This window comes from Neopsephotus bourkii, unplaced genomic scaffold (genome assembly GCF_033783945.1).
Source record: "Neopsephotus bourkii isolate Nb327-2 ecotype Australia unplaced genomic scaffold, CSIRO-AGI_Nbou_v1 NB_1749, whole genome shotgun sequence".
Classification (NCBI taxonomy): Eukaryota; Metazoa; Chordata; class Aves; order Psittaciformes; family Psittacidae; genus Neopsephotus; species Neopsephotus bourkii.
Genome location: NW_026902223.1, coordinates 1,542,374 through 1,567,223, shown reverse-complemented (window position 1 = coordinate 1,567,223; position 24,850 = coordinate 1,542,374). Strand labels below are relative to the sequence as shown.

Here is a 24,850-nt window from a genome sequence, read left to right as displayed (position 1 = left end):
GCAGCAGCGGTGCCAGCCCTCGCCCTCTGCCTCCCCATAGATTCTAGGAACTTCACCCGAGCAAGGCAGGAATTTTTGTGCAACCTCCCTACCTCGCCCTGTGCTTTTTGGCTAGGGCTGCGTAACACCGTTTGGCCTCTCCTGGCAGCCAAGTGCCAAGGTATATATGTACGGACCCATCCAAATGAATGGAGCTGCTGAACCGAGTGCTGGAGGCAAAACCCTGCAGGACAATAAAACCCATTGATGGCGGAGCAGAGTCCAAGTCTCCGTTGCTCCAAGCCAGAGCCCTCTTGGTCTGAGCCACCTCTGCTTTGGGATGGTCACCAGATGGATTCCTCCTGGGGGAAAAGCCACTTCTCTCTGGAAACACGATGGGCAGATCCCTGCTGCCAGCTCAACGCAGGTTTAAGTCTTTTAGGGCACCTACCACCTAGCTGGGAGCCCTCCCAAAAGCTGCCCAATCCCATGCTTGTTGAAGAGGGCATCCACATACAGACAATGCCCTCCTGGTGACTAAATCTACATAAACGGAGACCAGATATGGTTGAGCATGCATTGGTCTAAGCCAGGTCCATGCACTGAAAGCCTGCGTCACTCAAAGCAGCGGTGGCTGCATACCCCTTTGCTTTCCAATGCTTTCCCTTTGCCACGCAAAGCAAAGAGCAAACGCAGCTCCCAGCTGCCACACTGAGTTTGGGAGGGAGAAATCTCAGAGCAACTCATAAATGGAACAAATCCAATACGGACACCCATTGACAAGGCAGGAATACTAAAAAACCCCTAAGATGTCAATTTTACAGCTGCTCTCTGGCTCTTTTCTGCCCATAACCACACTTCAAACACTAGTTTATGATGCAAACAGCCAGCAACCTCCTGCTGGAAGCTTGTGGAACAAACTACCCACTTCGCAGAGATAGCAACACCCCAGGTAGACACGGGCAAGCCAGCTCGCTTGAAGGCTGAGCCAGGACAAGACGACTTGCTTGGCTCTGGGCTGCAAACCACAGCTCTGAGCCATTGATGCTGCCCATCTGCATGTGAAAAAGCAAACATATCCATAAAAATCCTGGTGAATGGCAGAAAATGATGCTGGGGAACGTTCCCACTGGCTTGGCTTCTCCTTAGCCCTGGCAGCAGGGCTGTGCCACAGCCAACGCTTGGCTAGAGCCAGCCTCAAACCACTCGCCCACCTCCATGGTGGCTGCAAACCCTCTCCCACCCACTGTGGGTGTTGGAACAAGGGAGAGGCTGTGAGCCTGGAGCTTTGAAAACCTGTTAGCAAAATGCCAACTGGTTGGTCAGAGCTGCCTTTTCTTACAAAAGAAAATGGGTCTGGGATGACACAAACCCTCCTGTATTGCAAAACCTCATCCACCAAGGGGCAGCTTTGGAAACGGTGCGGTTGGCTTTCTGCACAGGGTGGATCCATGAGCTGCCTGAGTCTGGGGTGAGGATGGAGGTGGCAGAACTCACACAGCTGCCCCTGGGATGGACCTGCTGCACGACACCAAGAGCTCGCTTCAGCTCTCCCCCATGTAGCTTGCTCCTGCCATTGAAGGCAGGGGAGATCCACACTTGATAGCCGCACTGTCACCACTCAACTGGTCCCTGGGGTAGTTGGCAGTGATATCCCAGAGCACATGGGGAGTCTGAAGTGCAGCAAATGGGTCAGGCAGATGCTCTCCAAGACACAACACTCTCACTCTGTTTGCTGGACCTTAAAAATCCATCATTCCAACAGCTTCAAAGTTACTTAGATAAACTGACCCTTTGGCCAGCTCTTTGGGAACTGATGGAGCTCTGTGACAGAAGATGGTCAGGGAGAGCAAAGGAAGCCTGTGGATATGGTGACTGAGAAAGGACTGCTGGGCATAAGAGAATTTACCCAGAGAAAGCTTTTGTGAATGCCCCAGTCACTGGAAAACCTTTCACTCGCCCACCCTGCTAACGGAGTTAGTTCCTCCTCCTTTCACCTCACCTCTGGAACAAGATTTATCAATGGGAACAATTTATTTCCAGCCCTCTTGATATGCAATAGCTGCACAGCAGCCCCAGAGCGGGGTCCCATGCTGTACCCAGCACTTGGCTCACCCCAAAAGCCCAGCCATAACCTCTTACACTTGCTGTTTACCACATTCCCTCAGCCTGTGTTGATGCCACTGCAAAGGCTGGGGCTCTCCAGCCAGCAGAGCGTCTAAAAATGACCATAAAGACCAATGAGGTCACACCAAGAGCCACCAGTCCCTGTGGTTTTCTCCAGCAGAACAAGCCCCACGCTGCAAGCAAACCCTACTGATCACCCTGCAGGTCTCATTAATGCACTTCACCCTCCTGAAGATCATCATTTAAAACAACAAAGAGACAGGCAGGTGGCACACCCTTCAATAGAGAGGTTTTCATATGGGTTAAGCACTGGCCTGGAGCCAGACCGCAGCTCTGAGAGCTCAGGGCAGGAGGAAGGGACTCAGGATCTGAACTCCCAATTTCACAACTACCCCCATGACACGCATCGGGACCAGCCCAAACCCCTCATTGAGAAGGCTGAAGCCAGATCTCGATCTGAATTTGGTGGCTTGGGCTAGTTTCAAGAATCACAACTTACCTCTACTTACTATTATTATTATTAATACCAGTGTTATTTGATGCCGGAGCTTTGAGGTTCATTGTGATACGCACACAAGCGGTTAGACCAGAGGCGAAACACGCTGCTGGCAGGAGCAGTGGGATTTGCATTGTCTCCAGCAGCTCCCAGCCAAACTCTGCCTGAACTCCATGATGGGAACACACCACGGGCAGGTCTCCAAGCCAGCCCCCAGCCTGAGGAGTTCACCTTGAATTCCCACAGGATTCAACCTCTTGGACCTTTGCTATGAGCACCACCAGCCAGGTTCATCCCCTGCAGTGACCACAGGCACAGGGCTGGCTCATAGGAGCAGAGAACCAGAATGGTTTGGGTTGGAGGGACCTTAAAGATCATCCAGCTCCAACCCCCTGCCATGGGCAGGGACACCTTCCACTAGAAGCTTAAAAAGTAAAAGAAGGACCAAACTTTGAGTAAAGGGAAAAGAACCATCAATTTTTAGTAAAAGAAGGACAAAACCTGCAAATTACAAATGTTGCTTCAACCTACAAAAGGAGGGAGAGTGGGAGCTTGAAGAGGACCCACTGGAGCATCCCTTTTCCATCCTGACTTCCAACAGATGTCCAAGAGCCCAGCCTGAGCTGCTGAGCATCTTCACCCTGCACCAGAAACCCCTTCCATGCTCCCTAGAAAAGCACCCTCACAAGCAGCATCTGTACTGATACCAACTGCTCCTGCACTTCCTAGAACCTGGCCCAAGCCCCTCAGTGGGCATTTGTCCCTTTAAATCCTTGTCTTCAGCCAATGGTAGCAGCTCTCACTGCAAATGCTCAACGTCCTCAGATTCAAGGAGTGGGTAATTACTATTGAAAGGTGTGATTGCAGCCAAGCCGCTGCCTAATCAGCTGCTGATTTTGCTCTAATGTCTTAGATCACTCAGAAACATAATCTGGAGGTGGAGGGAGGGATGGGGAGCACTAACTGGAATTACTGTGGAAATGCAGTATCCCCTTCCACATCTAAACATTGCACAATTACAGCAGTGACTCGGTTACCTCCTTATTCATCAGGCCAAGTCCCAAGCTAAGGAACATGGACGTATTCCTTCCTCCAGCCCCTTTCTGCACCACATCAAATGTGGCTGACCCAGGCACAAGTAAAGAGGCAAAGGATGCACAACGGTTTGGTGATTTCTTTATCATGGACTACTGACCCTTTGGATCATGTAAGGCCATTCAAGCAATGGATTACTGTGACTACTTTATGACTAGCTATTCCACAGAACAGTGTCTTTAAAACATTGTACAAACTAAAGTACCCTGTGCATGAAGCATGGGGTTTATAAGTGCACCATCTTGTAGACAGGCTGTATTAATAGCTGGGGTCCGGTTTGATGCATTGGAGACCACAAGGAACCATCTGGCTGATTTGCCCCCATGGAACAACTAGTGGCTTATTGAAACTCTGAGCCCCACAATCACCATAGACAGGACCTCAGCAGAGTAGGTGGCTCTCAAAAATGACCACTACACAGCTGAAACCTACCACTGCATCCCTAACAACATCTCCCCACTAAACAAGCCACCCCATGGCACAGCAAGGGCAGGGTCACTTAGCAAAGCGCTGTAAATCCCCTTGGCCAAGCTCTTTGTTTGCATGCCAGAAAAACACAGTGGAAAGCTGATACTGTGCTGAGAACTTCATCCTCTCCTTGCTGCAGAGCTGAGAGCCCATCACCAGCCATGGGGTGCTGGGAGGGAAAACACTCCCCGAGCCACAGCCATAGTCCCACCTTGTGCAAAGAGGAGATTAGAAACCAGGATCTTACACTACAAACAATGGTGCTTTCCTTCTGGATTTCAGCAGATCCATTTCTTTCCCTCCCCTTTTTAATTCATTGATAAAATCCCTCTGAAAACAAGAAAAAAGCTCCTTTTTTTCAACCTATGAGGACTTCCACACATCCCCCCTCCTGCTGTCAAGGGGAGGGTGGCCCTGGGATGCCAGCACATGGGAAAAGGACACCAATCTGCCTTCTCTTCACATGGAAATCACCTTCAGTGAGCTGGCACAAGGGCTGTTTGTTTTGGATGCAAAGCCTGGAGCGTTGGGGTAGATGTAATCAAACTGACCTCTCCTGTTTTCTGAGTCAATGCTCTTGGATCAGGCAAGGCAGGCACAAGATGCTGAGAATTAATCAGCATCTGGAGCTGCTTGACTGGGGCAATGGCACGTGGTGGGAGCAAGGAGCCTCATCTTCTCAGCTGAAGCAAGGACCCCTAATGCTCTGCTAGAGCCCTCCTGAGCTGCTGCAGAAGAAAGCTCCTATAAAACACAGAGCACTCAGCTCCACTATGGAGCCAGCTGAAAGCACTCAGCATCCTTCAAAGTGAAGCTCCCAGTGGTGACTGCAGGGAGGGAAGCACCAATCCCCCCTGGGAGAGCTCTGATTGGGGGTCACGGCACCACATTCCCTTAAAACTGTCCAGTAATGCCTGGTATTTGCCTTCAGACCCTTACCCAAGCAGAGATGTCTCCTCTCATACATGGACACACTCCACAGTCACCCTGATGTACTCTGGTTCCTTCTTTGACAAATGCTGCCAGACCAGTAAAACTGGATTCGATTTTCTTCAGGGGATTTCTTTTTTTCCCCTCCCTATCCCAAAATACATCCGTCCTACCCCAGTAATCCAGAAAAATATGTGGGTGTTATCTGTGCAGTTTCGGGTCATTTTGGGGACCTCGGATTCGGCACTTTCTCAGGGACAGCCTGTTTCTCAGTCTGTCTCAAAGGTCTGGACACCAAACCTGGACCACTAGTGCGAGCCATTAGTGCCCAAAAGAGAACAGATCTGATTCTTTGAGCCAGCTTGGGACAAATGATAAGGTGATGGACCAGCAAAGAACTACATAAAAAGCCCATAAGGAGTTGTATGGACAGCAGAAGACGGAAGGCTGCCTTCCTACAGACAGTCCTTAGCATCTGCATACTCTGAGGTCTAGTACAGGTTGAAGCTCACGCTGAGGTTCTTTTTCTCAGCAGTGTTTTACTACACCTTCACAGCTTCCCATAAACCCCTGGTCTCTTCCACATCCTCTTTGTCACATTTGGCTGAAACTGGAGCAGGAGTTCAAAAGGAGGACGCAGGGCACTGATGAGGGCGGAGGAGACACACATTTACATACTGGTATTCTGCTTGGTTTGAGTTCAGGCACACAAAAGGGATGCTCAGAAGCTTCACTTATAAGAGACTGAAAACAAAACCCCTCAACTGTTTTACACAGAGCAAACATTCCTCACTGCAGGCCCTGGGGCCGGTGGCATGGAGATGGTCCCATCCCAGGACCGGCAGAGCAGCGTTGTCCCGGACAGAGCCGATCCAAACCCCTCCTTTGTTTCTCCTCTCTTTGAGTTTTTTCTTTGCCCTTTTTTTTCCTTCCTCTTTCTTTTCCTCTTGGGTTTTTTTCTCTCCCTCCGAGGTAACAATACCTCCTTTCAGGCACTGCCAAAGCCCTACTCAAGCCCACTCAGATAAGAGCTGGCAGGAAAGGTAACTGCCATCAATATTTGGGTGAATGTTAACTACCTGAGGACAGACTGGGTGGGGGATCACAACAGGCGGTTGCGAGCACCTGGGCTATGTTCAAAAACACCACATTTAAAGTCATCTCCCTCCCCGGATCCCCCTGAATCCCCAAGTCAAGTCTCTCCAGCGTTAGTGGCTGTGTAAGACAGTGCTTAACCAAGTCGGGACTAAGCCAAGAGTCGTGCTCCATGTGAAGGTACGTTTTCATGATGCTTCTCTTGCGGCCGCTTCATTTACTCCCCTTCATTAGGGACTGTAGTGATAGGACAAGGGGTAATGGGTTAAAACTTAAACAGGGGAAGTTTAGATTTGATATAAAGAGGAAATTCTTTCCTGTTAGGGTGGTGAGGCACTGGAATGGGTTGCCCAGGGAGGTTGTGAATGCTCCATCCCTGGCATTGTTCAAGGCCAGGTTGGACGAGGCCTTGGGTGATATGGTTTAGAGCGAGGTGTCCCTGCCCATGGCAGGGGGGTTGGAACTTGATGATCTTAAGGTCCTTTCCAACCCTAACTATTCTATGATTCTATGAAACACTATTGACTTCAGCCAGAGTTTATTTTGGATGAGCGTGAGTAGAATTCGCAGCCCTGAATTCTCCGGTGAAGGGTTTGGAGCTCAATGTTAAAGAAGAGGGAATTGGGGATGTCTTCTTTTCCCCTCAGGTTTCCCATAGAGCTGTGGGGCAGCGGCGCTTTGTCTGCCTCTTCTGACGGCAGCACCTGTTTTCATCCTCTGCTTCAAAGGCAGAAATAGCTTTATATGTTATGAGCAGGAACCCAGGATTATGATAAAGAGCTGTTTCGAACTGACAGCAAATTCAACTGCAAGCCAAGGTGTGTATATATATATATATATACATATGTATGTACATATGTATATATACACACCATGCAAAGATGTATTTATAATGGGCTAATTCCTAACCCCAGAAAATAGAATGCTATTCTGTCGGGGCGTCTGAACCTTGCAGTGCTGTTATTAGGACGCAGCAAACATTTTGAGCTAGAAAAGAGAGAATGGATTGCTGTTACTCTCCGAATAAACTTTTCCCACTTAGCAGCAGATGATTTTCTTTCTCATGTTCATGCAAAAAAAGAAAGGGATCATCTTTGCCAAGCTAAATGGCCAGTGAATATTCCTAATCTGTCCTAGCTAGGAGAGGCAGGTAGGCAGAAACATGCAGAAACCCCAGCACTCCCTGCCCTCCCGATGCCTGTTTTCCTATCATACTCTGCTTTGCTGTATTCATTTTAACACAGTGATTTGCTACTTTCCTTTTCACTGTAAGCAAACCGCTCCTGTGACAGCCCTTCCTTCTCTCTTGGTACAGAAAGGCAGCAAATGAAAACAGAAGGAAAATGGAATAAATGATATGGCCCTGCAAAGTTTGGTTGTTGAAGTAAAAAAAGTGGAATGCTGTTTGTGGAGTAAATAGGGATTTAAAGAGGAATTAAACCAGCTTCTCTGCTGGCCCATAAACGGTGTCCCACACTCAGCAGCATCCTCGGGAAACGCTCATTCCCAGTCACATCCTGCCCTCAATCCATGGACACAGCCACATCCAATGGGAAAGAGACTAGGGCAAAAAAACACCCAAATTTAAGCAGAGCAGACCCAAACCATGGTGGTTTCAGCATCCCCCATGGTGAGTCCCCATCGTGCGTGTGAAGGGACTCGCACAGAGCCAGACACAGAGAGGCGAGGGCAGCGGGTGGCCCCGAGCACAGCCATTGCCTTCCCCACCTAAATGCAATGCAGAACGGGAACAACTTTGTGTCTAAATTCTTAAACATGCCTAAAGATCTGTGTTCTCTGTAAAATAAAATATTGATATAGCTCTCGGGCACACGGCTCTGAGCTTGGCATAAAAGAGGAACTGCAAGGCATTCTCAGTATCGGAGCGCATGCATACGTGAAGCTGTCTTTCGAGATACATATATATATATATAACTAAAACAAATCCCTGTTTATTACTCAGTAGAGAAAACTGCAGGGTTTTTTACATAAATAATCCCAGTGTCAATAAACTCCCCACCCTGAGCAAACTAAAAGGGATCCCAAAGCAGATTTCTCTCTTTCTCAAATAAATCATCGTTCCGCCCGAACATGGACCTGGCAGCTTGAATTTCCAACTCGCTCCGGAGCAGCGGTGGGATGGGAGCTGGAAACAACCTAAACAAACAGTTTTACAAGTTCCAGAAGCAGAAAGCTCCCCCCCATCCCATCCCCCATCCTTCCCCTTTTCTCTTTTTCATTTTAATTTCTCATTTTAATTTGAAGAGCAGGAGGGGTGGGCGCTGCCGCGGTCGCTGGCCCATAGGAAACCGGTGACCCAGGGACATCTGCAAGCCATTAGGACACAGACTTCAGGTAGCTCCCAGAAACACGTGCTGTCCACATTACACCCTCCAAGGATATTTCCACAACTTTACTTCTCCAAATAAACAGTCGGGCTCTCCCTGCATTAGCAAGGAGCTGCACAAACAGGTACAGAGAATGGCAGTCTTATTCCCCTTTCCAATTCTGATGGATTCCTTGTAAGCTGTTGCTGGGCTGTGTAATTTGAACTATCGCTTGGAAAACATAATAGGGCCTGTTTAAAATTAGGGCCATTTATTTATCTGTATGTGACTATGAAACATCAGGTACGATTTGCACAGTTTGCTTCCACGCTACGCCCAAAACTGCCGCTTATAGAAACTGCGTGGAACAACTGGAAATAAAACTATAAAAAATATATATAAATCATAACCAGGGTTTATGATTGGAATAGCTTTTAATTTATAAACAGATTTTATGCCTTCTAAAGCAACGCTACTTCTCTTTCCTCTCACCACACTCTGTGGTGCCACGCGCGTCCCTGCATGAGCGTGGTGCTGCAGCCAACACCGGCAGCAATGCCCTCATCCATGTATAAGGAAAACTGGAATAAAACAGGGAGAAGGTGATGCTGACCACTTGTTGCCAGCACTCGCTTTAGGGTGTTTTAGCTTTTTCTGCAGACCTCAATATTGTTATGAATAAAAACTACATCTTTTGTCCTCATTACCAGAGCTTTACTTTTGGCTTTGATCAGTTTACCCTGGGTGATTCGAACCAGACTGATTTATGTTAGCATTTGATGGAGAGCTGCCTCCAGCTCCGGCTGCCACCCGCTCCAAGGGGACAGCCAGGGGATGCTGTGGCTACGAACAGGGAATATCCAAGAGCAGAGCAACAGAGAGCACAGATCAGGCCAAAAGCATTCAAGCAAATTAAAGGTGCAGCTTGGAGGGGATTAAAATTAGAACTAATAATTCTCCTTTTTTCTCTTAAGAAAAAAAAAAGCATTTTGGGAAGGGCATTTCCATTCTGCTTTAACGGACCCAGATAAACTTTCCATTTTACCCAAGTTCGCAGAGATTCAAGCCAAACGCTGCGAGCAAATAAAGAAATAAATATAAATAACCCCCCAAAACAGCTTGTATGGCTTTGATCTCCAGAACAAGAGCATTTGTGAAGTGCAAGCTTGTGCGCGGTGGTTTCCAGCTGTGGGAGAAAGAGCAGAGAAGGACGGCGAGGTCCTGTTCCTATGGTGGAGCCTGCGTCGGAGCCAGGGAGTGTTAAAGCTCCTCCGGTGCTGCACGGCGCAGAGCTCTGACTCCAGAGCGTGAATGGGAATAAATCCCTCACTGGATTTTCCTGTGGGGAGCAGCTCAGCAAAACTGGGGAGCTGCCCATCAGCACCGCTATTTCCCAGCAAAGTTTAAAATCCCCATTTTTCCCCCCTCCTTTTCTAACTTTTTTAGCATTTTCCTTTTCTTTTTCCCATGGGGAAAAAGCTTTTCTCCAATCTAAACCACCCCAACGCCTTTACCACCATACACAACCCAAATCACCCCCAGCAGGATCTGGCCCCCAGCACCTTCATGTTCCCAGGACTATTTTGTAAGTGGTAAATCACGACGCTGTTTCAAGTGATGCTATTTCACCAGCCACAGTGAGTGCGCAGTGATTTAATAGCTAAAACAGACATGGTCAAATTAAGGCTGCCACCCAGCTCAGCCCCTGTAAATAACCAGCATCGTTTTACAGCAGCACCGAGATCGTTCTCCTGAAATTCTGCATTTCTTTCCCTTTATTCTGCACAGCGAGTCCATCACGAGCCTGGTTTTAGGCTTGAATTAAAGCGCCGTAAAAGCAAATCTCTTCCAGGCACTTGCCTCAGGGTCTTCAGGCTCCCTGTTTCCTTACACTGCAAAAACGGGGGGGAAAAACCACCCGTCCTCCAGCTTTCTCACCCACTCCCAGGTCAGCACTTGCCAAGCTTAAATCAACACAGTTGTCTCCAGCTCAAGCTGTGGCCGCTGGTGTACGATCACGACAGGCCAGAAAAATAGATTCTTTCTGATCGATACGATGATGCAATTACACAAAATCAAGGAATTCTTAGCTAAATTTATACGACAAATGGCAATTCTATCCCCCAGTACATCACCAATCAGCTACTGCTCTCTCTCTTTTTTATCTTCACTGTACAATGACCTTCTGATAAAGACATGTTGGAATGTGAAGGCTCTTGGAAAATAAATACATACAGTACAGAAAGAGACAGGAGCACTGCTCTGTGCAAGGCAGAGCCTGCAAACTCTGCCTGGGAGGTCAGGGCAGACTTGTCTAACAGCCCCAGTCACCTCCAGAACGGCTCAAATCCACCCCAGCATCACAGGCCAGCTCGGAATCATGGAATCACAGACGGGTTTGGGTTGGAAATGGTCTTAAAGCTCATCCAGTTCCAATCCCTTGCCACATTCAGGGACACCTTGTGCTAGACCAGGAAGGGGCTTAACATTGACCTCATGTCCAAGCGACTGTGGTCCCACAGCCCTTGGGCAGGTCACCCTATAACCAAAGCACAAGCTCCTGCATCAGTAACTTCTGAGATGGGGAAGAAACAGCAATTACAGTAGTACCTAAATGGGGAAGATGCAAGATCCCTGCCCTGGAGCCCCAAGCACAACTGAAAAGAAGTGATGGAGATGCATTAACTATAACACTAATACCATGCACTGCATGTGAACATGCTCAGTAGAGACCACAGGGACTCACCCTTCCCCACTCATAGCCCTGGTTCCTTAAACCTGGAGTGTGCCAGGGCTGCTGGGATTATTCTGTGCTTAGTGGGATGCAGCATAATGCTGGCTTTTAATAAAGTGCCATTGTTTAGGAGGAGCCATTTTACCCAGCAGTAGTTCCCCAGCAATTAAGTGCACTGCACCACTCCTGAGATTGCCCCATAAAAGCCACCATCCAAACCCAGATGCTCCTAGATAAATTCAAAGGCACAATCACATCTGACATTTGTATTTTGTGCCATCATAAAAACATCAATACAGTTTTGATATCAAAATTAAGGGATCTGATGTGGGAAGGTCTTGGTTGTTAGTTGGTTTTTTTTTTTTTGGAGAATCCCACTATAACCCAAATCTTGCTGTTTTGCCCCCGTTTGGCACTGCTCTAAACACCAGCAGGGAGAGCATCCCAAAGCATGAGGAGGTGGCATTCTGATGGATGGGGAGGCAGCATCGGCATCTCCCCGGGGTTCCCATCGACCGAGGGAGATTGATCCGTGCTGGACTGAGGTCAAAGGGATGCAGTGACATCACAGCCTCCCTAGTGATGCCAGCACCCGTCAAACAGCCATCCCTCAGCTGAGGAGGAGAGGCACCCCGGCTTTAGGAAAGAGCAAAGTGAATCCAGATCAATGGGAGACCTGAATGAACCTTCCCAGCTCCCACAAAACGTCACTAAAATGTAATTTATTCCAGCACAAGAGACCTGATGCACATCAGTGCCCTATTTGTAAGGTTTGAGGGAAAAACCCCACTTTTGCTTCCCAATCTCCTTCCCCCTCTGCTCAGACGCTCGCACAGACTGTTTCCTCAAACGCAGTGATTTAACACAAGGCAGGAAAAAGCATCAAACAAGGGCTACAATCCACCCCATTCCCACTCCAAACCCTTCCTGAGACCCGGCTCGGCCACTGACGATAAAACAATGTTAAGTCTTTCAAAAGCAAAGCAAACTTCCAGCCTTCTCGCTGTAAAGGCAAACTCCTGACCTTGCGGAACAACGGGGATTAATCAACTTGTCCATGTCGCCTCAACAGCCCCAGGAACAGGAACTGAAAATAACAACGCAGAAGGTACAAACCGCTGTGTGATAACAGAACCGGGGAGCTCTTTTCCACGTCCCTCTTGTTCAGCGTTCGGACTTGTCAAACCACTTTCTTTTGTGAAAGCAGGCTCCTTTGTCGCGAGAAGGCAGAGTCCCGTGCAGCAGACGGGCTCTCACAGTGAAAAATGTCCTAATTGCTACACTTTTCATTAAATCTATTATCCCCCAAATTGTTCCTGTGTTTCTCTCTGCCAATCGGCAGGAAAACCATGGGACAAGGCTGCTGTCACCATATTTTTCTCCTCCAGGTATATCTGTTTGGGTTTTTACTCCAGCTGAGATAAGGACAATCTACTGCCCGAGTTTCCTTTGATGCTCCTATAACAAATACATATATTAAAAGAGATTTGTTGAGCTAAATTCAACTCGTGCTCCAGCCTAGAGCTAAAACTGCCAAGGGAAAACATTTCAAAGTTATCTCCTTTAACATCTAGGCTAAGTTTACCTTTATCACTGCAAACAGCAACACCGAATTCAGTCTGTCTTCTACAGAACCATGCACGTAGCAAAGACATAAAGCTGAGGGAAAGCGGTTTTGGTGCTGCAGGCACGAGAAACCCCAAATGCTCACGAAGAAAAATCCCCCTGTTCTTACAGACAAAGGCTCTGGAAAGAGGACAGGCACTTACCTTTAAACACCCAAAACAACTACTTCCCAAAGGCTTACAAGCAAAACCAGAAGTTCAAATCTCAGGGTAAGGCAGCAAAAGCGAGCAGGGAAATTGCTTTCAAATGCCTTTATTGAGAGCTCCTGCCCCCACTGCCTTTTCCCTTCTTTTTCAACCTTGTGCCATTTCCAACACCTTTCCAACACTTTTATTAACGTTAATGGTGACAATCGTGACACGGGATCCACACCAGGGCCCCGAGGACTCTCCACCAGCACAAAGGCTCCGAATGCAAGCAGTAACTTAAGAGCAGCTCCAATAAAGCACCAACTTTTTAACGCTGCAGCTCAAATAAAAGATTACAGGCTGCAGATTTGGGACAGGGAGACCTGCTTGAAAGCTTCTCCCCCCCAACACACGCTCACGGAGCCCAGCGTGCAGGACAGCAGCTCGCTCTGCACAGCCCGGCTGCCTTCACATGCTCCTACGCTGGATCTCGGTCACTCTCACACCAAGATCCCCTTCTGCTTCAAACCCAAACAGTTATCGCCTCCCGGCTCCCCCCGAGACCAACTCCTTGGAGCAGCAGCTTGCTAATAAACCGCTTGGTACTGCTCGATCTGCTTTGCAGCGCTCTAAGAGAACCCTGGAAAGCTCCCAGGGCTGGTTTGCTTGCTCTGGTTCGATGGCAAGAGTTGGTGTGCTCGGCAGAACGTTAGGGGGAATTAAATGGAAGCGGGGGGCACCTCCTGTACCCCTGCCCAGCGCCGGCCCGACGGCGCTGTAGAGCGAGGGAGCGATGCGGCGGGGCCACCGGTCCGACGAGCACCGTTGGACGGGGAACCAGGGCGCGGGAGACGCGCCGGACCCCGCTACATAACAAGGCGAAAGGGGATTCTGGGGGTGCTTTGGGTCCACGCGCCCCCCCACACACACACCCCACGGCAGCGCCGGCCCCGCGGAGGAGCGCGGATCCCCCCCCCTTCCCAGTGCGCGCATCGCGCCCCGCCCCCGCCGCGCCGTTCCTGGGCCTTTGGCGCCCCCTCTGGACGGTGGCGCGCACCGCCCGCCGCTCCCGCTCCGCTCCACAGGGCTCCGGCCGCAGCCTCCGCGCTCCGCGTCCGCCCAACCCCATCCGCAGCCCCCGGGCACACAGGGAACTCCGCGGCGGGCCGAGCGGCGCCAGGGCCCCGCGGTGGCTGCGGGGTGGCCGCGGGGTCCTTCCGAGCCCCGCACCCGCGCACGGAGCCTTCCCCTCGGCTCCGCGCCCCGCCCGGGCCCGCCGCTGCCGGGGCCGCCCTCCTGCAACCGCCCCAGGCGCGCAGCGGAGCGGCGCTGAGCGCCCGCCGGCCCCGCCCCTCGGTGGCGGCTCAGCCAATGGGATGCGCGCCAGCCCCCGGGGGCCGGCCGCCCATTGGCGGAGCGCTCCCGGGCCGAAATCACCGCGCAGAGTATTTATTCCCGCGGCGCGGCGCGGGCCGCAGAGCCGCGCTGGAGACCGGCGGGGCGCGACCGGCACCGCTGCACGGCCACGGCCACTCCCGGCCCCGAGCTGCCCCCCGACAGCCGCCCCCGGCCCCGGGCTCTCGCCACGCCGGGGTTTTTTTTCCTCCTCCCGTCTGCGCTCTCCTGCAGCTTTGCAGAAGTTTCCCCGCCCGCCTCCGGGCGCTTGGAGTTTTGGTTTTTGGGTTTCGTTCTCTGAGGGGTAGGGGAAAATCATAAGAATAAAAAACTTTCGCAAACTTTTTCCAGCTTTGCCCCTCCGCTGCGCGCTGGCGGAGGCTTCGCTTCTCCCCGTTTCCCTTTTTTAACCCTTCCCTGCCCCACAGACACCTGATTTTTTTTTTTACGTTTTCATTTTTTCACCCCCTGTCCTCCCCCTCGGCCACTTTCTCGCATGAATCTCCTAGACCCCTTCATGAAGATGACAGAAGAACAGGACAAATGCATCTCCGACGCCCCCAGCCCCACCATGTCGGACGACTCCGCCGGGTCCCCCTGTCCCTCCGGATCCGGCTCGGATACGGAGAACACCAGACCCCAAGAAAACACCTTCCCTAAGGGCGATCCGGACCTGAAGAAGGAGAGCGACGAGGACAAGTTCCCGGTGTGCATCCGGGAAGCGGTGAGCCAAGTGCTCAAGGGCTACGACTGGACCCTGGTGCCGATGCCGGTCCGGGTGAACGGATCCAGCAAGAACAAACCGCACGTCAAGCGGCCCATGAACGCCTTCATGGTGTGGGCGCAGGCGGCCCGCAGGAAGCTGGCGGACCAGTACCCGCACCTGCACAACGCCGAGCTCAGCAAGACCCTGGGCAAGCTCTGGAGGTGAGCGCTGGGGAAGGGACGGGGTTGCTGCGGGAATGGGGAGGAGGAAAAGGATGGGCTCAAGACTGGAAAACTCGCGGAAAACTTCTGCATGCGCTGGCCAACTTGTAGGGCGTGGGAGAAGCCACAGGAGTAGGGGGGAAGTAGGGAAAGCGTCTGGGTTTGCTGGTGGTTGCTTTCCCCTGAGCAATGCCCGAGGGAACGGGGGGGGCTGGCAGGTCCCGTTCCGTCCCCCCCCCCCAGGCCAGGCCAGCCACGGTGCTGGTTTGTTTGTGCGCTTGGCCGGAGGAAATGATGGGTTTGGGGATTGCATCAGCTCGGCCCGGAGGAGAAGAGGGATGGGGGGAAGCGAGCGCAGGGTGAGCCCCGCGGGGGTGGGGGGGGGATGAGTGGTGCATGGCTGGGTGCCCTCCGACTGCCAAAATAAGGCAGGGAGGGGAGCAAACCAGCAGGGAAGTGAGTCACCTGGCTGCCTGCTGCTCTGAGACTGCAGAGGGGGGGGGAATCCTAAACTGGGGGAAGGAGCAGAGCAGAAAGTGAAGCGGCAGCTAAACCACCCCGGGGACAGGACTGTGTCCCCACAGGGGTGGTGGGAGGCAAGGGATGGACCTTGCTGAGCATCCTGTGCAGCCACTGACCCTATTTACAGAGAGCAAGAGGGGGGTGACAAGCAGCATGTGCCCCAGACAGGGGGTCAGCAGAACAGGGGACTTTGCATTACCAGGGATCGAGAGAAGAGCTGTGGACTGGTGTTAATGCCATAGCGGGGGGGGAGCTGCTAATGCCCCCGTAGAGCTGCAACTGATCCCTCATCTCCTATGTACCCCCCAGGCTGCTGAATGAGAGCGAGAAGCGTCCCTTTGTGGAGGAGGCTGAGCGGCTGCGGGTGCAGCATAAGAAGGACCATCCCGACTACAAGTACCAGCCGCGGAGGAGGAAGTCAGTGAAGAACGGGCAGTCGGAGCAGGAGGAGGGCACGGAGCAAACCCACATCTCCCCCAACGCCATCTTCAAGGCGCTGCAGGCAGACTCCCCACAGTCATCCTCCAGCATCAGCGAGGTGCATTCACCCGGGGAGCACTCGGGTAGGTACCCATGAACAGTTGGGGGGGGGGGGGGGAAGGGAAATCACAGTTACCTAGAGAAAAGTTGATCCTAAACTATGCTGGGATTAGGACTTGGTATGGAGAGGGGGAAGAGAGATGCAGAAATACAGTGAGAAGGGGATGGCTGCACCAAGAGAGGGGCAGAACTGAGCCTTGCCCATAGCACGGGTGCACCAATGCGCACCCATGGGTGCCAGTACCCCCTGTGCTCATGCGAAATGAGAACCCATACTTATAGAAGTATAACCCAAAAGATAACCCTGCTGCCATGGCTCATGTCAGAGTGCTCAGTTATTTTACCAGTGCAATAGCTGGGGGCTGATAGTGCTCACATCTGCATTCCTCACACCTGGACATGCTTATGTTACCCTCCACAACTGCTTTCGGAAGCAATGTGTTGTTATCCAGCCGCCCCACAGACTGTAGGTTAACTATTAACAACGTTATCACGGCCGCCAGCACCTCTTGCCTTGGGGAGCCACGGGCACTGCCCGTCCACCATGGCAGCGACACCCCCTTCATGCCCATGCCCTTTCGTTCCTCCCGCAGGACAATCACAGGGCCCCCCGACGCCCCCCACCACCCCCAAGACGGACACGCAGCCGGGCAAGCAGGACCTGAAGCGGGAGGGCCGCCCCCTGCAAGAAGGGGGCCGGCAGCCGCCCCACATTGACTTCCGAGACGTGGACATCGGCGAGCTCAGCAGCGACGTCATCTCCAACATCGAGACCTTCGACGTCAACGAGTTCGATCAATACCTCCCCCCCAACGGCCACCCGGGGGTCCCGGCCACGCACGGGCAGCCCGGCCAGGTCACCTACACCGGCAGCTACGGCATCAGCAGCACATCGGGCTCGCAAGCCGGCGCCGGCCACGTGTGGATGTCCAAGCAGCAGCCGCAGGCGCCGCCGCAGGCACAGCCGCAAGCACAGCACACGCTGCCGGCGCTGAGCAGCGAGCAGGGCCCGGCGCAGCAGAGGACGCACATCAAGACGGAGCAGCTCAGCCCCAGCCACTACAGCGAGCAGCAGCAGCACTCCCCGCAGCAGCTCAACTACAGCTCCTTCAACCTCCAGCACTACAGCTCGTCCTACCCCACCATCACCCGCTCCCAGTACGACTACACCGACCACCAGAACTCCAGCTCTTACTACAGCCACGCCGCCGGCCAGAGCAGCAGCCTCTACTCCACCTTCACCTACATGAACCCCACGCAGCGCCCTATGTACACCCCCATTGCAGACACTTCGGGGGTCCCCTCCATCCCCCAGACCCACAGCCCGCAGCACTGGGAACAACCCGTCTACACGCAGCTCACCAGACCCTAAAAGCCATTAGAAAAAACAGAAGAAAGAAGATATTTCAGAAGAGAAAAACAACACAAAACAGCACAAAAGCAGCAAGAAAAAGAACTTCCACAGACTTTTTCCTTCTTTGAAACTAAAAGTAATAATTAAAGACACTGAGGTTAAAGCTGGCGGGGAGGAGGAAGCGCTTCTGCACTACAGCATCCCCCCGGGAAGTGGCCAGCCCGCTCCGAGAACCAGCAGAACTCGGTGCAGACTTTCCAAGGACTGGACTTAAACTCTGCTTCCAGAAGAGAGGAGATTTGCAACCAGCTCAGCTGCCTTGTTCTCTGGACTTTTGTAATGAGGTTTTTTTAGCAGTTATTAACAAAAAAAAAAAAAAAGATAGAAAAAAAAATAGGGGGGGAATAAAGCAAAAAAACTCAAGAGTCCTCTGTGAGGAATATTCTCTATTTTAAATATTTTTTAGTATGTACTGTGTATGATTCGTTACCAATTTGAGGGGATTTATACCTATTTTTTAGAGATGTTTGAAAAGCTCTTATTTTTCCACCAGCTCAAAGCCGACACTTAGCGGGGCGGCCCTAGGGTTTCTTGCAGCCAGAGGTATTTTTGTATAGATAAGTGTCTTTCTTTCTCTCTCTAAGAATAAAAGGCGTAAAGCAAAGCGCCGCGCTGCGACCTGGGCCCGAAGCTCTGGGAAGCGGCCGGCGTCGGGAGGCAGGAGCTGAGCCTGTGCAGGGAGGAGCAGGGGAGAGGCTTTATTTTTCTAACTCATAGTAAAAACCGGCCGGGAGGAGGTTGGTTTTTAACGTTTATTTTTCCATAACCTTGAGCCTTAAGACAGAGAAAACGGAACAGACGCTGTTCGCAAACCCCGCGGCAAGAGGTGCCGGGGGAAGCCTTAACCGCAGCCCTGTGCCACTCGCCTGTCCCCGTCCTGGGGCAGGGGCTGAGCTCGACCCCTCTGCTCAGCCCCGACCACCCCAGACCCCCTCTACTTATGGGACATCACAGATACTTTAAGTTATTTATTTTGTGAGAAGAGCAGTTTTTAATCACCTTTTTCCTTTCTTTTTTTTTTTAATCTCCTATTTTTAAGCCCTTTCAAAAGCATTTGTGGGAGCATTATTTGGAAGGTAACCGTGCCTGTTAAATTATGGTCTAAACTGTAACCAGTCCTTTATTTATCTCTTTAATTCTTTTTTTTTTGTTATTATTATTATTATTATTCAGTTTTTGTTTCTGGAATCTGTGTCCTGGGTTTGTACAAACTCGTGCTCTTCCGGGGTTTTTTTTTTCTTATAAGGATAAACTGGAAAAATGAAAAGAAAAGGAACTTGTACAAACTAAAGGTTGCCAATGTAGCGGATCACTGAATCATTTGCCTTGTTTTCTGCCTCAGCTCTCTGGGACACACGAGCTCGGGCAAGGACGAGACCCGAGGCTTCCACTCCCCTTCAAACCGGTGAGGTGGGGACGGGACACTGGGGAAGCTGTGGCTGAACAGTTAAGGATTGCTTTTTAAAAAAGACAGCAAACTTTTTTTTTATTTAAAAAAGAAAAAAATGATTTATTTGTTAACAGTTGGGTTGGTTTTGGTTTGGTTTTTTTTTTTTTTTTTTTTAGGGATTCAGTAGAAGAAGAAAAAAATCTTAAAGCACTCTTATAATATGGCATCTTCCTATTTCTGTATAAAAGCAGATCTTTTTAAAGTATTTCTGTAACTTAAAAGACCTCTCATTTAAATCATATTTTGTCTTTAGGTAAGTTTTGGTTTTGTTCGGTTTTGTTCGCAAGATCCTTCTCTTTGTGAAACTTACCTTTTTTTTTTGTATATTATTGTTTGCAATAAATATACATTGTATTAAACACCCCACCAGTGTCTGACTTATTAACAGCCTTCAAGCAAACAGGGCCCTGCTGAAGCCTCAGGATGGTTTTGGCTTTGCTTGGGGGGTCCCCCATCTTTTACCATCACAGGTCCTGAGCCCAGCATCAATGAGCTCCCCCAGCTCCAACCCCTGCCACGGGCAGGGACCCCTTCCACTGGAGCAGCTTGCTCCAAGCCCCTGTGTCCAACCTGGCCTTGAGCACTGCCAGGGATGGGGCAGCCACAGCTTCTCTGGGCACCCTGTGCCAGCGCCTCAGCACCCTCACAGGGAAGAGCTTCTGCCTAAGAGCTCAGCTCAGTCTCCCCTCGGGCAGGTTCAAGCCATTCCCCTTGGCCTGTCCCTACAGGCCCTTGTCCCAAGCCCCTCTCCAGGTTTCCTGCAGCCCCTTTAGGCACTGGAGCTGCTCTAAGGTCTCCCCTGCAGGAGCCTTCTCCAGGCTGAACAAGCCCAGGGTGGATGCTCAGCACCAGCTGGGGTTAAGGGGCTACCACGGGGCTCTGGGCTTTTGAGGCATCCCTACAAAACTGCTGAAGTTCTCCCAGACGAGCTGAAATCCCCTGACCAGCCAAACAGGACACGTACCATCCTCAGAGATCAACCTCACGCTTACATCGCTGCTCCCCCAGCGCCCCAGACACACAGCACAGGCACCCCAGCAAGGGGCTTCTCCTCTCAAACCCACCCCAGATAACCTCTTGCTCCAAACCTGCTGCACCCCATGAGCAGCTCACTGTGTTCCAGGCAATCCAGCGCATGGCAACGCTACCTCACCCCACCATAACCTCCCACATCGCTTGCCATACCCCTGCCCTGGCACACAGCTGTGCTGAGCTTCGCCAGTCCTCAGCCCACTTCCAACGCCGAGAAGCGTGCATCCCTGCAGAGGTCAGTGACACAAACCTGTGCAGGGCCTCTCCATCCCCTCCAAGGACAGTTATTCACATAGGAAAACTTTGGGAACACATCATAACCTGATGCAGGCTCCACGTGGAAGGTGCAGTTTGCACACAGCACACGAGGGTTTGGGACCCTTTGGGATGCCCCAGCACATAACAAACCCTATGACACCGACCTATTCAACCATTGCTTTGCCAACAGTTTATTCTCTCCAGACTCTTTCCCTGGCCAAAATCCCACCTCTGACCCCAGCAGCAAGAGCCTTCCTCCTCAGCACAGCCCCAGCACACAGCACAGGGCTGCACTGCAAAGCCTCCACACCGTTGTACAATATTTACTCTCACTACAAGTAACACTTAAGCCAATTAACTGAAAGGGATTCATTTACTTTGTGCATTAGTCGGGGTCAGTGTCACTATTTACCTGTGCAATCAGCCACCGCGGCCAGTGGGAACGCTTTGGTCCCAGCCATTTTCCCGCAGCACGTGGAGGGTTTCCCCTGACCCGATTGGACTTTGCCCATTCCCAGTTTTGGCTCTGCTGCTCCTTTGGAATAAAGGAGTAAAAAGAGCTGCCGGGTTATGGTAAGGAAGTGCTGGGGAGCCCCGGTGGGATTGAGTTTGGTTCAGTGAAGCAGTTGATGTCTTTCTGATACTCAAGCGGGTGGGTTGGGCTGTTGGCAATGAGCTGGAAAACATCCCCAAAATGGGACAGCCTTTGCCTGCCTGTCTCCTGGGGGTCTGGGATATGAGAGCCCCTCTGCATCGCCCCGGCTTGCACCAGTACAGCGAGAACCTGAGGGTGGGAGCAGAACAGAACCAGCAGCAGTGCTGTGAGCGCCAGCTCAGCGCTGGGGGCTGCGGTGGCACTGCTGTCCCAACACGTCTCCCCTCCGCTCCCCCTCCATGAACCAGCTCCACCTTCCAGCCGGAAGCATCCCAGGGATATCTTCCTCACAAGAAACCAAAAGAGCAAAGCTCATGACCCAACCCTGGACCTGTAATTTCTGCACTGTTTACTTATGGTGTGGGCTTTAATGCTCTTGGCCTCTGCTCGGGAAAGCCAAAGCTGGACGTGGGTCCCTGGGCAGCTCCGAGCTTCCTGCCCACCCACAGCCGGGGCTGTGCTCTGCATAGGGGGGCAAAAAGGGGACACCAGGAGGGAAAAACATGCTGGAAAAGCTGCAGAGCTTCAGGGCACTTTGTGCTAGAAAGCAGAGCAAGGAGGGGTGGGGAAGCAGAGACATGAACGGCAGGGAACTCGCACAATGCTGCAGGGCAGGTTTGAGCAGCAGCAGATAAGAGCCGGTGCAGGGACAGATGTGCACCAGGCTGCTGCAATGCTGCACAGCAGGTTGGGGGCACCGGTAGAGCCCCCCAGCTCCTGTAGAACAACACAGGGTGGGGATGGTGGTGGGCAGCGTGCCCCTGGCTGCTTTCCCTTTGCAGTGCCATATTTTGGCTTAGCAAAGTTTGCTTTTTCCAGACGAAAAAACGGCATTTTCTTCTTTCATTGAAAAGGGAGAAAGGTTCAAAGCAGCCCCGGGGAGCCCCCACGGCCCATCCCTCATCTCTACCCCTGTCCCTGCAGTGCCCCCGTTGTGCCGGGCTCGGTGCCCGGCCGGCTCCAGCCACACACAGCTCTGCGCGGCGGCCGCCTGCAGCGGTGTCAGCTGCTCAGCACTGCAGCTTCAGTTTGCATTGCCTCAGCCAGCTGTTCCTGTTGACATCCCAGGAAAGCCTTTCTGCAAGGGAAGGCAGCGAGACCGCAGCCAGCTGTGCGGCGGGATGCGGGGCTGGGCTGCGGCTCCTGCCCAGCTGCAGCCTTTGGGATGTGTAACAGGGGTATCGCACAGCAGAGCCGGGCTGGCTGCGAGGCAGATGAGGTTTGCAAGGGTTTCTGCGTTCCTTTTTCGGGGCCCGGTTCCAGGAGCCAGGTGGTTAAATGAGCTGGGGATTGGTATGTCAGCGTGAAAAGAGGGAGCTGGGTTTCCCTACAAATCACAGCACTGGCCCATGCTCAGCAGGTGGGAATTGCCACCCCTCAGCAGGGAATTGTTGCACCCCAGGAGAGGTGTCTTAGGAAGGGGGAACCAACTCAAGCCCCGCTTCCTCTGCTGACAGCAGCAAAATTTGACTAAGATGCTTGGATTTGATGCTGTAAAGATAAACCTGTCTGGAAAAGGCAGGGAAAGAGGAGACCTTGGAGTTACAAGGCACGGACGGGTCCAAGGGGTAAGAGAGGATACTGGAAAACAAATCAATGTTTAAACATCTCCAGCACAAGGCTGCTCCAAGCCTTTCAGGCCCTCTCACGCTATCAGAACAGCAGCAGCCGTGGGGATGTGTGTGCAAGGATCAGGTGCCAAGAATGCCCCATGCAATGCTGCAGACCACTGAGCTCCTGCTGTCCCTTCTGCCACCACTCCAAAGACTTCTGCACCCACACGCCTTGGGTTTGCAGCACCAGCTCCAACAGCACGAAGGCAGAGGGCTAGAGCCAGCGGTTGGGCAGCACCCATCACACCAGGACCACACTAACACCTTGTGAGGGAGGGAAGGACAAGGCTTCTGCAGCCCCCTCCTGCTCCCCCAGCAGCCTTCCTCCTTGAGAAGAAGGCAAAGCCACCTCATTGCAGAATTAACCCCTCTGGAGCAGAAACGGGTCATTACTGAGTGGCCATTCACAGGTCAAGCAGCAAAGCCCAGTGTCCAACCATGCTGCAGATCCCAAAATTCCCAGGAACACGCCACAGACGCGGTGCTCCATGGGCCACAGACACATCAGCATGGGCACAGACATGCCGTAAGTGCTACTGTAATATAAATAATTGATCCTAAGGTGCCTCGGGGGCCATAAAGACCTCAATTGTTAGCTCTTTGGGTCAGAGCCCACCTCTTTACTACGTGTTTGCACAAGGCCTACTCTAATGGGGCGCTGAGCCGCAATCGGGGTCCTGAAGTGCTATTGTAATACAACTACTAATCATGCAATAGCTGTTATACAAGCAGCCCCTGCTCAGGGCTGCGCTCCGAAGGCTCATAAACCAGGCAAGACTCTATTGAAGTCAACAGGAGCTTGGCCCATGCGCAGGGAGCTGGATGGGAGCTGGATCAGCCAACCCTGCGGCTGCGAAATTCCAGGTTAATTCCACACGTGTGGGTATGTGCTGTGTGCACAGGCGGGCACGGAGAGGCTGAGACCATCAGGAGCGAGTAGCTCGAGCTCTGAGCCGCGTTGTTTGTCAAGCTGGGGTGGGGAAGGGAGTTATTTCTTCATTAGAACAGAGTCACGTTTATAAGAGGCACAATAAAAGTCGTTTGAAATAAGAAATCTCAGCAGCGACAGAGGCAGGGGAGGGAAACCAGCCCCCAAACCCCCATTGCTAATTAATTACCTGCCTGGGAGCTGCTCTCTACTGCAGTGACTGCAACGTTTTACAGGGAGCAAGTCTGAGAGCTGGGTCTGTGCAGCTTACGAGCACTGTGACCGCAGCGCGCCGGGAGCGGAGACGCAATAACCCAGCCCTTGGGCCCGACAGAGAGAGGTGTGAGCGGGTCCAAGGGCTGCCCGAGCCAGACAGATGCAGCCATTGAGCCTGGAAATAAGTAAAACTTTAACAAGGCTGCAGCTCCGACTTGAGGAAACCCAAAGGCTGCGGAATGTGCGGTCGTCCTGAGACAGCCACGTGCAGAAAACACCCCTATGGGGTGCGAGCTGCAGAGGTACCAGCACAGTGACAACCTGGCTCCATCCACTGCCTTGGATCTGGCATCACCTCCATCATCCTCCTTAAAAATCCCATTGGGATCTGCACCCCACAGAGTCCAAATTCCCAGTGTTTCAGGGGGCTTCTCATCCCCAGCCAGGAGTTTCCTTCAATACAAAGTGATGCTTCTCACTACTGGAAAGGATGCCTCATCCCTTGAAGTGTCCAAGGCCAGGGTGGACAGGGCTTGGAACAACCTGCCCTAGTGAAGGTGTCCCTGCCCATGGCAGCAGATTGGAACTAAACGAGCTTTAAGATCCCTTCCAACCCAAACCATTTTATGATTCAGCCCTTGGTGCTCAAGGTGACAACTTGGGTATGGTCCTTCAGCACGGGGAGGACAGTGTTTCTGCCCACAAGGTCCCCTGCATGCTCCAAGATCTGACAGAAAGAAAGGGAAATGGGGGAAAAAGTAAAACTAAATTAAAAGCCCCCTTTATATCTGATTTTCCTTCCCCCATGTGGGGATTAGTTACACACATCATCTGGGCAGAAACCAACTATCACCGAGCAAAGTCTCGCTCCATAAATTTTAACCTGCTAATAATA

The 24,850-nt window shown here is 51.9% G+C and overlaps 1 protein-coding gene and 2 long non-coding RNA genes across 4 annotated transcripts in view; 2 read left to right on the top strand and 1 right to left on the bottom strand.

The window, feature by feature from the left end:
* The window catches only part of LOC133225237 (uncharacterized), a 98,788-nt gene that overhangs the window by 41,787 nt on the left and 32,151 nt on the right, over nucleotides 1–24,850 (bottom strand). The gene's annotated exons all lie outside the window — the stretch shown is intronic.
* On the top strand, nucleotides 6,023–8,663 carry LOC133225071 (uncharacterized). The gene is made up of 2 exons (XR_009729016.1): nucleotides 6,023–6,370; nucleotides 8,461–8,663. It is a non-coding gene; the product is annotated as an uncharacterized LOC133225071 (long non-coding RNA).
* On the top strand, nucleotides 14,769–19,612 carry SOX9 (SRY-box transcription factor 9). The gene is made up of 3 exons (XM_061377462.1): nucleotides 14,769–15,327; nucleotides 16,159–16,412; nucleotides 16,983–19,612. Exons 1-3 carry the CDS (start codon nucleotides 14,897–14,899, stop codon nucleotides 17,759–17,761), a joined length of 1,464 nt encoding a protein of 487 aa, XP_061233446.1. The 5' UTR covers nucleotides 14,769–14,896; the 3' UTR covers nucleotides 17,762–19,612.